Genomic DNA, 15,132 nt, shown 5'->3' on the forward strand with positions numbered 1-15,132 from the left:
TATGTACTTATAGGCAGCTACCAGGTCACCCCTGAGCCTGTGCTTTTCCAGGCTGAAGAGTCCCATGGCTCTCAGCCTCTCATCATAAGGCCTGTTCTCTTGCCCTCTGACCATGTGCATGACTCTCCTCTGGACTCTTAAACTTCTTGACATCCTTCTTGAATTGTGGAGCCCAGAATTGGATTCGGTACTCACCAAGGCCAAGTACAGCGGGAGGATGCCATCCTGAGATTTACTTGAGAAGTATCTATGGATGCAAGTCAGAGTTTTGTTTGCTTTACCAGCTGTGACATCGTATTGGTAGCTCATGTTCATCTTGAGGTCAATCATGACCGCCAAGTCTTTTTCAGCCATGATGCTACTGAGCATAGCACTGCTGAGCCTATAAGCGTGCTGCGGGTTTTCTCCCCCCGAGGTGGAGTACCTTGCATTTTTCGGTGTTGAATGCATCAGGTTTATATCCACCCACTTACTAAGCTTATCCAAGTCAGCCTGGATCGCTAGCCTATCCTCAGGTATGGATGCTATGCCCCAAAGTTTAGTGTCATCGGTGAACTTGGCCAGTGCGCTTCTAACACCAATGTCCACATCATTGATAAAGATATTAAAGAGAACTGGTCCAAGGACAGAACCTTGGGGGACGTCACTGGTCATGGAGCACCATAATGATTCGATTTCATTGACTACTACTCCCTGGGTCCGACCCGGGGACACCAGATTGAAGGATTTTTAAAGTCCAGATATATGACGTAAATCTATTCTCCCCTATCCAGGTGATATGTCACCTGGTCATAGAAGGAGAGGAGATTGGTCAGGCAAGACCTACCCACAACAAAACCATGCTGGCTGTCCCTCAGCCAGCTTATCAAGAAGGGTCTCTTTGATAATTTTCTCCAGAAATTTACCAGGGATTGAGGTCAAGCTAATTGGCCTGAAATTCTCGGGATCTACTTTCCACCCTTTCTTGAAGATGGGTTCCACATTTGTTTTCTTCCAGTCTTCAGGTACTTCCCCTGAGCACCACTAGTTTTCAAATATTTTTGCCATTCGTTGGGCTATGACACCTCCCAGCTCCTTGAGTACTCTAGGGTGTAAGCTGTCAGGACCAGCTGACTTGAAGGTGTTCAGCTTCTCATGGTGTTCCTTTACAAGGTTCCTCACCAATGCTAGGGATAAATACGCCCTCACCCTGGTTGTCCCGCATCATGCTAGGCAGGGTGGTCTCTTTGGGCTGATGAAAGACCAGCGCAAAGTACCCTTTAAGCAGGCTGGCTTTTTCCTGGGTGTCAGTTATCAGCTGTCCCATTTGGTTCACAGGGGTCCAATGTTACCTTTACTTATTTTCCAACTCCCTACATGTCTGAAAAAGCACTTTTTATTATCCTTGATATGAGAAGCCAGATGGAGTTTGGTTGCAACCTTGGCTTTCTTGGTCTGCTCCCTGCAGGCACAGACTAGTGCTGAATAATCCTCCTTGGTGGTTATTCCATCCTTCCATCCTTTATAAGTCTTTCTTTTTAGGCATAGGAGGTCCTCAAGTTCCCTGCTGAGCCCTTTTGCTACCCTTCCTCTGAGATGGGATGGACAATCCTTGTGCTGTTAGGATCGCTCTCTTGAGGAGCAACCACCCCTCTTGGATTCCTCTTCCTGTCAAGTCATGGTCCCTTAGGGCCTTGACAACAAGCCTCTTGAGCTTGTCAAAGTCAGCTTTTTTGAAGTCGAGGACTTTTGTATTGCTGACTGACTTGCCAGCTTTGCAATGGATAGTAAAGGTGATCAGCTTGTGGTCACTATCACCCAGCTTTCCATTGATTCTTAGGTCACTGACTAGGTCATTCCCTTTGGCCAGTTATAGGTCCAGCAATGCTTTACCTCTTGACAGTCCATAGACTTTTGAGTCAAGTACAGCTTGTCCATGCACGTGAGGAAGCTTTGCGACCGATCGGATTTGGCCAAGTGCTCTTCCCATGAGATGGCTAGGTAGTTAGTCTCCCATGACAACAATGTACCAAGATGTGCAGCCTCAACCAGGTTGATGGGCCATGTGTGTGGATTTTTTTTGCTGGGTCTGGACAGCTTTCTCTTTTGTTAACTACCTAGGTCATTACAAAACTGTGCTCCTTGTCCAAACACCTGTGCATGGTGTTGTTATTTCATCTGATGGTTGAACACGTTTACATTTTATATTTAAAAACAAGAGGCCCTGTTATTCATTTCTATGTGTTACTTGGTTAGGGGCACTTGTTTACTGTATCTTGTTATAAAAGGAGAAATGTTTCCCTCCTCAAGAGCTTGTGTGTAATACTGGCTATGGAGGGCCTTTGGGAAGCAGAGAGTGATACTGACACTATGGGATATGACCCAAAGCTAACACTAGAGCAATAGGACCCTGTCCCCTTCTTTGAAGAAGGGCCATGGATAAGGCAGAAAAGATTTGTACCTTCCTGTCTTCACTAAAGCGATTGGGCATGGTAGCTGATTTAAGACTCTCTGCACTGCACCTTTTTTGGCCTGCACAAATACTGGGTTTAGGATGCTAAGAGCCTACCTCTTGTATCCATACACAAGGCACAGGCATCACACAGCTGAGAAATGGTTTCTTTTTTTTTTTCTTTTTTTACTGAGGGATTATAGACCTGAATAGATGACATAAGTAAAAAGAAATAAGTGAGCACAGTAATCTGGGAGACCAGGTGAAAGCAATGGTTTACAAGAAAATGCTCATGTACAAGGGTTTGAGCATCAATAAAAGAACGTGCCTTGGATCTGCAGGGGACTCTTCAGAGAATGTGGATGCCCCAACACCTACTCCTAGGGTGGACATTAGGTTCTTTGCAAGCACGGAGGTCTGTTGTGCCTCATGCCTCCAGCAATTGCAGCCACAAACAGGTCTAGAGTGTTTGTCAGACTCTATCACTTTCAAAGCAGGCAATCCCGTTCCCTTTTTACTTGGGCCTCTCTCTTACTCCATCTTTACTCCCAGGTGGTCACATTCCCACTCCTCCTCCCGTCCTGTGAGGCAATTAAAATCTTCACTCTACTGGTGTAGTTCATGGACGACAGTGGAGTATGGTTTGGGGGTTGGAGGGGAGGAGTGGACCCACACAAGTCCTGTTTCTATTTCTGTTTCAAAGCTGTGACAGAAACTTATTTCTAGGTCACCTGACAAGCCTTTGACAAAGCAGTTGGAATTTAAAAAGTCCTTTGGAGTACACTACAAGATTGACTGGGGTGGTGCCCACAAAGAAGTCTTGTGCCTATTTCTGTTTCTTCCTTTTGTGGGTCAGGGAGCGTAGCTATGGGAGATGGACAAACAGGCTGCAGAGCACAAAAACATTCCTTGCTCCAAAGTTACTCAGTTTCCTGTTTCATAGTTGGTAGGGTTGGAAGGGACCTGAGCAGATCATCAAGTCTAATGCTCTGCCATGGCAGGAAAGAGTACTGGGGTCAAATGACTCCAGCAAGGTGTTCATCCAGCTTCCTCTTAAAGATCCCCAGGATAGGATCCAGCACCACTTCTCTTGGAAGTTGGTTCCAGATCCTAGCCGCCCTAACAGTGAAGTAGTGCTTCCTGATGTCTAGCCTGATTCTGCCCTCTGCCAGCTTGTGACTGTTATTTCTAGTAACTCCTGGTAGCACTTGGGGGGGGACAGGGACTCCCCAGTACCTGCTGGTCCCCCCTGACTAGTTTGTAAATGGCCGCTAGATCCCCCCTCAGCCTTCTCTTGCGAAGGCTGAATAGGTTCAGGTCCTGTAGCCTCTCCTCATAGGGTCTGCCCTGCTGCCCCCGATCAGGTGGGTGGCCCTCCTCTGGACCCTCTCCATGTTGTCCACATCCCTCCTGAAGTGCGGCACCCAGAACTGGATGCAGTACTCCAACTGCAGCCTAACCAGTGTTGCGGAGTCAAGTGACAATGGAGATAGCTTTAAAAAAAATTGAGGCCAACCTAACATAGTCATCATCATGTTTTCTGCTCTTAAGGAGAAGGTGGAGTAGCTGGGACAGGATGGTATCCTGAGGTGGGGTTCATGTTAGTGCGCTGCAAACTCATGAATTTTCCTGGCACATGTGTGGGATCACCACTAGCATCAAAAGCTCGCTGAGTGCAACAGGCTGCAGGTAGTTCCAACAAAAGGGGCCTATGTGTGTTCTAACATCTGTTTTTATGGAAGGTGGGAGGGAGGAATCCAAGGTGGTAGATGTTGGAGAACAGCAGGACAACCCTGTCAACTTTATTACTTGATTCTGTTCCTGAAACAATCCAACCCAGCAGCTGAAAACTGCACACTTATATTCATATATACTAGACATTCTCTTTGGAATCCCCCCCTTTTCTACTCATTGTATAAGAATTGCTGCTGTGGAGACCCTGCACTTTCCAAGATGGTGCCACCAGGCTCTTCTTTGACCTCATTTCCCTCTCTGATTCCCTACACTTTCAAGCAAAGCAGAAGGCTAAAAGGTCAAATCTTTAACTGTGAGAGGTTCAGGGCTCATGATATCTACTAGCATCTCCTTGCAGTCCTTCTAATGGGGGATATCTGGTGAGTAGCCCTGGACCTGGGATTTTTGTCTTGGGCCTCCATGTATGCTTATTTTATTTGACAAGTTGGTAAAACTGCTTCCCCCACTTTAAGGCTCCGTGAAGTTTGTCTGTGGATGTATTTGGAGCTTTGTCTAAAATTGTGTTCTTGGGAATACTCCTTCCACATAGTGATTAGGACCCTACCATGCTTGGTGGGCCAGGTGGCTGCCTGGCCACTTGCCATCTGGTGTTGTATTTACAACCTCCAGCTAGGGTGTGGTTTGACCTCAGTGGGAGCCCCAAGGCAAGCCCTAAAGCTGTGCTGTGGCCTGACTTCAGGGGATAATAGTGTAGATGGTAGATTGCCAATGCGCAAGGACACTAAGATAGCAGGATAGATATAGTCTTACTGTGAGAGAGTTTGCCTCAGTGAACAGTGAGGGCTTTAGGATCCTGCATAACGTGCAAACCAACTGGTTACTTGCTCAAGAGCCTTCTCTATTTTACTTGGTAAAATGTCATTAGATTTCTGTTTTCCTCTAGGATATCCATAGCAATCAAACATTTACAATCAATTTCCAGTGATGACCCTCTGATTTCAAGACACGCTGAGGAAGCAAAGCTGCCAACTTCAAGATGAAGTGTATAAGGTCACCTCCTCTCGTGTTGGGTATAATTTATTTAGACAACTGGCCTCAAGGCTTGATTTTTTCCCAGAAAAAATCAGCGACAGCTTCAAGTGGTCAGGACTTTTGCTATTATAGTCTTACTATTTAACAGTTCTTCCTAACAATGTCTATTGTTAAATAATACTGCTTGTAATAGATTATCACATAAATGAGTTTCTCTCTCTTTTTTACTTAACAGTTTCTCTCGTTTCCTCCCTCCACCAACAAAACTAAACACTTCTTGGACCATGTCTGGGACAGATGGCTTGAATTTGCATGACACTTGAATATACTCCTACTTACATCTTTATTTACTCCCCCAAAATTACTAGAACTGACACATCACCATAGAAGATGGCTGACTGAGGGTTTTTTGCTTCAGTCAGGACTCTTAATCCTGGCTGACCAAAAGGTCACAGCATTGTCCCATTGGTCTGCTCTTGCAAGGTGTCCTTTGAAGAACATCAATGGCAGGTATAATATTTGACTATCCTGTTTTGCCCTTACTTTTCTTGATTCCAGAGCACTGTGACTTCTTGTGAATCCTGCCGCCTTTCACAAGAAGATATTTATCAAAGCTGTGGTTGGTAGACCTCCTTCTTAGCAAAATCAATTTTGACTGTTGAATTAGAAGACTAAGACAGTTGCATACTTTATTTCCATACTGCAAGATACATTGTTTCTGTTTTTTATTGCTTTACCATTGTAAAATAAGATGTAATGACTTCTGATAAGGTTCTTCTTTGTTCCCTAGGGAGCTGATTCAGTAAGTATATTTTATAATTCAGACGTTCCAGAAATCTGCTTTGGGACTTCGTGTTCAAGGTCCGAGACAGTTCAGAAGACTGTGTTCACTGCATGTTGCACCTTTTTTTCAGCATCTTTTGAGTTTTTGCCTTCATGTTGACTCTGGCTTATTTCTGAAAACACAAAACCAAAAAACAAAGTTACAGATCTAGTTTTTCCATGGTAATTTCTTCTTATATAAATCTATTTTTATACTTAAAGGAAGGAAATTCCTGTTTGTACTTTCCCATTTCAACAGACACTTATTCAAAGCCTGCAAGTTTATAAAGACACACTCCCTCTGCTCTGTCTTGTGCTTCTTCTCAGTGGGCGTGTCTACACAAGATGCTTAACTGTTCATTAATAGAGTTTATTGAGAAGTAAGCATGTGCGTTGACTCAAGGTTAGTAATGGTGCAGCTGTCCAACAGGGGGCAGGAGATAGCTCCCTGCCCCCCGGGAGCTGCCTGCTGCTAGGGCGGGCTCCATCATAGAAGACTGGGTGGGGACTAAGTCCCCCTGCCCTGGCAGTAGGGAGCTCCAAGCCTCTTGCTCCACCACCGTGACTGGGGAGCGGAGGGCTGGGAGACCCTTATCTCCCACCACCAGATCCACAACCATGAGGCCAGTGATGGGAGACCCTTATTTCCCAGCGCAGGTTTTGTGACCACAGGGTCAATGCTGGGAGATCCTTATCTCCTTCCTGGTGGGGGCAGGGAGCATGGAGATGTTGGGGAGCTTGTTTCCTCCCAGCTCTGCATTCATGGAGCTGGGTGGGGAACAAGCCTACCAGCCTGCCCCCCCCACCCTAGCTCCATGCTCACAGAAGTGGGTGGAGAACAACCCTTCAGCCTGTCTCCTCCCCCCCAGCTCCATACTCATGAAGCTGAGTGGGGAACTAACCCCCCCCCCCCCCCCATAAGCTCTGCACTCACAGAACTGGGCAGGGAACAAGCTGCCCAGCCTCTGCCCAGCTCCATCCTGCAGACCACTGTGCACACCCCAGCACCAGGCAGCCCCCCAGGGCCAGGAGCCAGCTCTCTCCTGGCCCCCTGTTCCCTGTCAGCCCCTGGGCTAGCACCCAGGGAGAGCCTAGATTTCCCCTCCGGTGGCAGGAGGGGCCCATTGCAGGGCTGCAGGAAACTTGGTGCAAAGAGCAGCACATTTTCTCCCTAGTCCCCACAGAGGCCTGAAAATGCTTACTCTAGAGTAGCTTACACTGGAGTAAACTTAGGCTGGATCAAATGCATTTGTAGATGTGGCCATTGTTATACATTTACCTCTTGCTGGTTGTAGCAAAGAGTATGTGAAAAAGTGCTGAGGGCATCAGGTTACCCAATGGATATATATGTGTACTCACAGTCTCTCTGTGGTTCTTGAGAACCAACTGTTCACTCAGCTGGTCAGCCAGATTTCCTTTGTGCTCAACATATCAAAACTCCAGCAACCCAGCAGGTTGGTTTGATCTTTCCCTTTATAATGAGCTTGTGTGTTTCAGGTCTGAGGTAATTTCTTCTCTTTTAGTAGCATAAGCCAAATGAAACCTCTGTCATCAAAATCATCTTCTAAAGCACATGCCGATAACAGGCCTTTCCTTTTAGTCATGAAATAAAGGGGGTGGCTAAAAGCTTAGAAACCAGACACTGATTTACTCCAGATAAAATTCAGCATCTCTCAGCTGAGTTGGTTAGATGGCTTACATCATCTGAGAACCTGGCCTCATGCGTTTCCACAGTGATACCTTGTGGAAATACCAATACTGAACACAAACAACATACTTTAATTTTAAGTAAAAATAAGTAGTAAGCCATTAAAGTTCTACAGACTATGGAGCCAATTTTAGAAGCTTAAAATTGTGAAGGGTGTTTGTGGGACATATCAGTTCTTAAAAGAAAAGTATTACCATATTTACTTAATTCCAAGACAAGATTTTCCTCCCTATAACATGGGGGGAAAAAGCCCTTTGTCTTGGAATTGAGTATGAGGCAGCAGGGGGCAGGCAGTTGCTTCCTGCCAGCCCACTGCCTTCTCTCTCTGCCCCATCTCTACCCCCTGCAGCTTCTGTGCTGCCTGCCTGACCACCCCCCGCCCCTTGCAGTCTTGGGCACCCTGCACCCTCTCTGCCTCGCCTCTCCCTTCTCACCATTTCTTCCTAAGACCCCGTGCAGCTTATCCTTGCTCTGCTCTAGTAGGCTTTGGTTCTGCTCCAGCCTGGGCATGAAGCGTATCTGTGCCCCAGCCTGGCCTACTAGCAGCCATGGCAGGGGTGCGGCAGCTCTGCCATTGCTACCAGGTCAGAGCAGAGTTTGACCCTGATAGAGCAGAACAGGGTAAGCAGCAGTGGAAGTGGTGGAGGGAGCATGGGGAGGAAGAGGAGGCAGGGTTGGCTGAGGCTGTGTGGGGAGGTAGGGACAAGAGTCAGGAGGCAAGGGGCAGGGGTCAAGCTGTTTAACCCCCTCCCTCCCCCAAACACTGCCCGCTGTCTTCACACCGACTCCCTTACAGGTTACCCCCATGATTGTTTCTCCCACTGCCTGCCCCTCAACTGCTTCCTTTATCATCTGCTTCCTGGCCACTGCTTTCCCCACTGCAGTGGTTGAGGGGATGAATTTAAGATGACCTTCTAATAATTAGGTCCTAGACATGGAAAATTGTAACAAAATTTCAATATATAGAACCTAAATATTGGTGGGTCATTTTATATTCAGGGTCATCTTAGGTTTAGGTAAATACTGTATTTTGTTTCTAGCATACAGGCACACTTTCCTGGAAAAAAATATTATGTCTGCCAAAAAACCCATGCTTGTGAAAAAAGAGAGACATCAGTTTTAGGTCCTGTAGTACCTGAGTGACCCAGCGTTCTGTCTATCAGGTGCCTGGTCTTTTTCATGACAGTCAGCAGGGTCCTCTTTTTCCTGGGATTGAGCATTTTTCATTTTTATTTTAGATTTTTTTCCTGCAGTGGCATGGAAACATGATTTACAATCACAGTGGTAAGGGCTTGTCTGCTTTAGATCGAGCTAAAGAACAAAGGACGCTTATACTACCAACGCAAGTATGTCCATGCCTGAAACTATTCCAGAACAGCCATTCCATGTTAAATACATACGCAAACTTAACCCAAAATAATTTAAACATCTACACAAGTCTTAATGCTTTGTAATTATGATGCATCATGAAGTTGCCATGTCTTAATTTTCAGGTTTGCCAAAGGCTGATATATTTTTCAGTGTTGTAAAATGGCTACAACATGATTAGGTATTTTCTAAACAGATTAACTCTTAGCAAACAGTTGGAAACTGTTATTAACAACAACCAAACTAAAAAATAAAGGTAGGAACTCTATCATTTTAAGGAAAATGGCATGGGGTTTTATGGAAGAAATTTCAAGATGAAGCAATGGATGCTAATGGCTCATTTTTGTAGTGTTCTCAATGGTGCCTTTAGTTTTGTACCCACAAGCAGAGCATAAGTAATGTTAGTATGTAGGGAGTGAGAGTATGCCATTAGCATAAGTAATGTTAGTTTGTGGGCGGGGGAAAGGGATTTCTGGAACTGCCTAGGTGAGTGAGTTAAAAGCTCAAAATTACGTTCACTTTTAATGGTAGTTGTGTTCCTCCTAGCTCTGAGTTCTTTAAAATCTTACCCTAGCTGCTTCAGAGTACCTGATATGTTGGTTCAGTAAGGTAAGCAGTTTTAAGCTTGATTGTTGCACACAATTAATTACACCTGCAGACTCAGCCTTTTGGCTCAGATGAAATGTAGGGGGCGTCAGATTCCCAAGACCTCTGGGCTTGGGCCTGCACGTAGGATGCCTGCCAATGGATCTGGGAGTATGAAGTCCCAGGGTGAGAGTCTGGGATGGAGGATGCTTGCCGGTTGTAGCGCCATATGTGTTGTTTAGAATGATTGAATTCTGCCTGCTCAATCAATATGGATTTTGGAATGATTGAATTCTGCTCAATCAGTGTAATTTGGAACTGATTTAGCTAATTTGACTTCGAACACCATATAGAAAAGAAAAGTTGGGCTAGAGAATTGATTGTAGACCTAAAACAAGTCAAATGATGCAAGGCTGACAAATTTGTCTGTGTCACCTGAAATACCGAATTAATTAAAATACAATTAACTCAGCTAAAAACTTCAACTTTAGCATGATCAGAGGTATATAACCAGGAGACTAATGTCTTCATTTGAAAAGATTAAAGGAAGCTTCTATAATTGAAAACTATTTAAGCCCCTTTCAAACAGAGGGACCCACAGGAGTATTTTAAACGCCTTTCCCCCCATTTTTGTCTTTGAGTGCTGAAGTGGGAATGTTAACCTGGATAATGTATTCTGGTTTAAAAATCTGGTGCCCCACAAAAAAAATGGGTTAGAATCTTAGTTGGCTAACCATATTGCCTCTTTTTATAAGCCTGGTTTTTAAAATATTGTGTGTGTGTAATTAGCAAACTTTATCATAAATGAACTTTTAAAGAACAAGCAAGCATCTTTGCACTCACCTGATTGAGTGGTCCTATTTAAAGGCTGCTTGTGAACTGGGAGGGGAACTCGGGCCAATCCAGCTACCTCAGTGATAAAGTCCTGTTCTGCTTGCTGAACACAAAGGAGACAAATGTTTAAAATAGAAGAATGTTACCAAGAATGTTTATAGACTCCGTTCTCCTCTGCATGGGTGATGGAGAGGAAATGTATGCAGTTAAAAGCATACGTAGTGACCATCTTTACTTCTGTGTATGAAAGCATGTAACTATTAATAGGAAGACTGTTTTTTGCTGTTGATTAAAAGAAGAAAATGCATTGTGACAGATGTCCTCACAATGAAGGAGCTGGTCTCTTTAGAACTTGCTCTGTAGGGAACCTGAGGTGGAAAAATAAGACATTAATATAAAAAACTGCCACCAAATTTTCATCTTTAGGTGAATCAGATTTAACAATAAGTTTAATTGATGTGGCTTTTGAAAACTTGCAAATCTGCTTTACAGCCCATTTGAGCCAATGGGGTACCTTTCCATTGACTTCAGTACACTTTGGAAAAGGAATTTATCAGAAATTTTTGCTGCTGAGTATAACTGGAGTGGGATCAGGTCTTCAGATAGCTGTGTTTTGTTTTACTCTGCTTTACCTTTAGCTGGTTCTCAACCTCTGTTTCTAGATGATGTAATGCCAGTATCCTCTGCTTTAGAGACTTCAGTCGAGCCTGTTGCTGCATGTCAAACTGGGCCAAGAACCTTTTTTGCTGCAATAACATCCTGGTAAAGGGAATCAGAAAATTTTGAATATGTAGTTTGGTTAGTTGAAAGGATAGATACATTGTTAGAGAAAAGATAAGACTAATAACATCATCCTGTGCAGTGATAAATGAGCAGTCAGTATTGCTACAGCAACATATTTTATTAGTCTCCATGATCAGTAAATGGAATCTCTGTATTTTTCTGTCTTCTAGTTAGGTTTATTTTTAATTCTAACCCTGTAGGTACTTATGTTGCCTTGGATGGTCCTTTGGTGAGATTCAGATCACATAGTGGTCTGAGATTACAGCGGTGGCTCTCTATCTTTTTGGTTGTGAGGCACACCTCGCTAGACTTGAGGGACACTTCCATAACTTTTGTGAATTGAGTGGCACCCATTTTCAAAAAAATATTTCTATATTACAGTGCTTACTTCCTTGCAGAGGGGCTGGGCAGTGCAGCTGGGGAATCGTTTAGGCAGGGACAAGTCAGAGTCTGTGCTTATCTGCTTGGCTTATCTACTTATCTGCTCCCACTTGTAGCACCTTTCAAAGGATCTGGCAGTACCCAGATTGTCTGGTTGACAATCACTGGTTACAGGCTGCAGCAGCACTATGCTGCATTTGGTAGTTAATCTTCACATCAACTCTGTTGCCCATTTGCCAGGGAGACTAACTTTTTAAAACATAGTGAAGACAGAAAAGAATTAGGAGCTTTAACTTGGCTAGCCCTCCTACTCTCCAGTGTGCATCATGATCTAGTAGGGATTACGGAGACCTAGTGGGACTCCTCACACAACTGGAGCACAGCTATAGAGGGCTACACCCTGCATAGAAGGGACTGGGTGGGGAAGAAAGGTGGAGGTGTTCCTCTCTACGTGAAAGCGCAGTATACTTCTTTGGAGTTCGGTTGCCAAAATGGACAGCTTGAAACCCTGAGTCAAGTGTTCGTGGCAAGACAGACCTAACTGTAGGTATATACTACAGACCACCAAACCAGAGGAAGGAATTCAATCTGGAGTTTACTTGAAAATTGACTGAAGCTGCACGTGCACGTGACTTGGTCATCATGGGCGATTTTAATTATCCAGACAGACATTTCTTGGGAGGAACACTTGGTTAAGTTGGATTGGTTGCGATCCTTTCTGACCTGTCAAGGATCTCTTCCTTACTCAGGAGGTGCATGGGCCTACCAGAGGCGACGTGCTGCTAGACTTGGTCCCGGGCAAAGGAGACAACTTGGTGACTGATTTTAAAAATAGAGGGAAGTCTGGGCAACAGTGACCATGAAACCATCATGTTCACTGTCGGATGTAAGGCAGACAAGTAGGATTGAAGACTTGAACTTGAAAAATACAAATTCTAACAAACTTAGGTCACTAGTAAGGCAAGTGCTGTAGGATCAGGGACCAAAGGTGAAAGGTGTGCATGAAGAGTGGTTGTTCCTTAAGGACACACTCCTTGAAGCACAAAGGAAGTCCATTCCCATGCAGAGAAAAGGTAATAGAAGGGCTGGGAAGCCTGCTTGGCTAAACAGGGAAATCAGTCCTCTTAAGAAAGAAGAAAGAGGCTTATAAACAATGTAAGCTCAGGGTGGGCCCCAAGGAGGACTATTCCACGATGGCCTGCATTTGCAGGGAACAGATAAACAGGCTAAAGCAGTGACCAAACTTAGATTAGCAATGGGAATCAAGGACAACAAGAAGTTCTTCTTTAGGTACACAGGGAACAGGACAAAAACAAATGGGAGTGTGGGGCCATTGCTCAGCAACTCAGGAGAGCTGGTTACCACTACCCAGGAGAAAGCTGAACTCCTGAATGACTATTTCGCCTCTGTCTTTCACCGGACCAAGAGGAAAACCACACCAGGTGGAGTAGAGGATGAGCACAGTAGGAATAATCCCCTTCTTACTACAGTTGTCGAATTGGTGTATGACCAATTAAAAAAAAATTAGATGCATACAAGTCAGTGGAACTGGATGATCTTCATCCTAGAGTGCTGAAGGAGGTGGCCGAAGTCATTGCAGAACCCCTGGCGAAGCTCTTCCATAACTCATGATGCTCTGGAGAAGTCCCTGAGGACTAGAAGAGGGCCAATGTTGTGCCCATCCACAAGAAGGGGAGGAGGGAGGACCTGGCTAACTATAGGCCAAATCATGGCTTCGTCATGGGCAGGTCTTACCTTATGAACCTCACTTTCTTCTATGACCAGGTAACTCACCACCTGGACACAAGAGAGCAGGTTGACATTGTATACCTTAATTTCCAAAAGGCCTTTGATCTAGTAACCCACAATGTCTTCATGAGAAAATTGGAGGATTGTGGGCTTAACTCCAAGACAGCCAGGTGGATAAGAAACTGGCTGCAGGATAGGACCCAGAGAGTCAAAGTGAACAGATCTGTGTCATCCTGGTGAGAAGTGGGCAGTGGTATGCCACAGGGGTTGGTGCTTGGTCCAGTACTTTTCAACATCTTTATTAACGATTTGGATGTGGGGGTGAAGAGCTTAATGGCCAAGTTCGCGGAGGGCGTCAAGTTATGGGGTAGCATGGTCATGCTTGAAGACAGGCTACAGATACAGGCAGATGATAAGCTAGCAAGTTAGGTGGATTGCCACCTGATGAAGTTCTATATTGACATGTGTGAGGGAGCGGGGCCTAGGGGCGGCCGTGAACTCCCTAGCACCCCCTACTGTCACGTTAGGGTGAATGTAGCACCCTCAGAATCTCGCCCGCCACAACTTTGATGACTAATATATAATGTGGAGGCTGCCTGTTTCCCTAGTGGACGGTACTGGTGTTCCTGTCCCTAATCCAGAATGGGGTATCCGTATGCGTCCCGCCTTAAGGGCTATGCGTGCCTCCAAACCTCCCCCTCAGCATGCCCCAAGCCTCGCAGCTGGTCTGGGGGACGTTTGTATGGTCGCTCGCCCCTCCGGTGCCCTCGCTCTCTCTCTCGGGCCCCTGGGCTCTTCGCCCACCTGGCGCCCCCTTGGGTCGGGCTCCTATCTCCCGCCCACTCCCTGCGTCCTGGGCCTGTCTCACTGGGCCGCCAGCTAGTCGCTGGCGCCCCTTGGGCCGGCTCGCTCTCGCCGCCCTAGTCTCGGTGCCCTTGGGCCGGCTCGCTCTCGCCGCCCTAGTCTCGGTGCCCTTGGGCCGGCTCGCTACCACGGGTTATTCTGCCCCGCTCTGGGTCCTCGCCCCCTTTGGGGCCTGTACCGAGCCCTCTGCGCTTCGCCCCCTCTGGGGCCTTGCCCACTCTGGGGCCTCTACCGCGCTCTCTACGCCCTGTCTCCGCCCCGCTCTGGGGCCTTGCCCTCTCTAGGGCTGACACCCCGCGCCTCGCGCTCCGTCTCCGCCCCGCTCTGGGGCCTTGCCCTCTCTAGGGCTGACACCCCGCGCCTCGCGCTCCGCTCCCTCTCCGCCCCGCTCTGGGGCCTTGCCCTCTCTAGGGCTGACACCCCGCGCCTCGCGCTCCCTCTCCGCCCCGCTCTGGGGCCTTGCCCTCTCTAGGGCTGACACCCCGCACCTCGCGCTCCCTCTCCGCCCCGCTCTGGGGCCTTGCCCTCTCTAGGGCTGACACCCCGCGCCTCGCGCTCCCTCTCCGCCCCGCTCTGGGGCCTTGCCCTCTCTAGGGCTGACACCCCGCGCCTCGCGCTCCCTCTCGCTCTGGGGCCTTGCCCTCTCTAGGGCTGACACCCCGCGCCTCGCGCTCCCTCTCGCTCTGGGGCCTTGCCCTCTCTAGGGCCGATACCCTGCGCCTCGCGCTAGGGCACAGGCGCTCGCCACCGTGCCTGTCCCCTTGACCCTTCTCAGGGTCAAGTTGCCCCACCGGGCTACACCCCGCCCTTATGGGCTGGGGTCTGCAACCTTGCACACCACGCCTCCCTGGCGCCATACAGTGCCTCCCTGGCGCCGACA

General features: G+C 46.9%; 1 protein-coding gene across 1 annotated transcript in view; it reads right to left on the reverse strand.

The window, feature by feature from the left end:
* Positions 1–5,821: 5,821 nt before the first annotated feature.
* EVC (EvC ciliary complex subunit 1) overlaps positions 5,822–15,132 on the reverse strand; it is a 117,138-nt gene continuing 107,827 nt past the window's right edge. Inside the window, exons 18-22 of the mRNA XM_090034493.1 lie at positions 11,108–11,234; positions 10,485–10,578; positions 8,824–8,935; positions 7,734–7,738; positions 5,822–6,114 (exon numbers count right to left, since the gene is read on the reverse strand). Coding sequence (XP_089890619.1) covers positions 6,032–6,114; positions 7,734–7,738; positions 8,824–8,935; positions 10,485–10,578; positions 11,108–11,234 — 421 coding nt within the window. The 3' untranslated portion in view covers positions 5,822–6,031. The remainder of the gene's footprint in view (positions 6,115–7,733; positions 7,739–8,823; positions 8,936–10,484; positions 10,579–11,107; positions 11,235–15,132) is intronic.

Source organism: Crocodylus siamensis, chromosome 2, assembly GCF_052110815.1.
Source record: "Crocodylus siamensis isolate JL-2025a chromosome 2, ASM5211081v1, whole genome shotgun sequence".
In the NCBI taxonomy this organism is placed as follows: domain Eukaryota; kingdom Metazoa; phylum Chordata; order Crocodylia; family Crocodylidae; genus Crocodylus; species Crocodylus siamensis.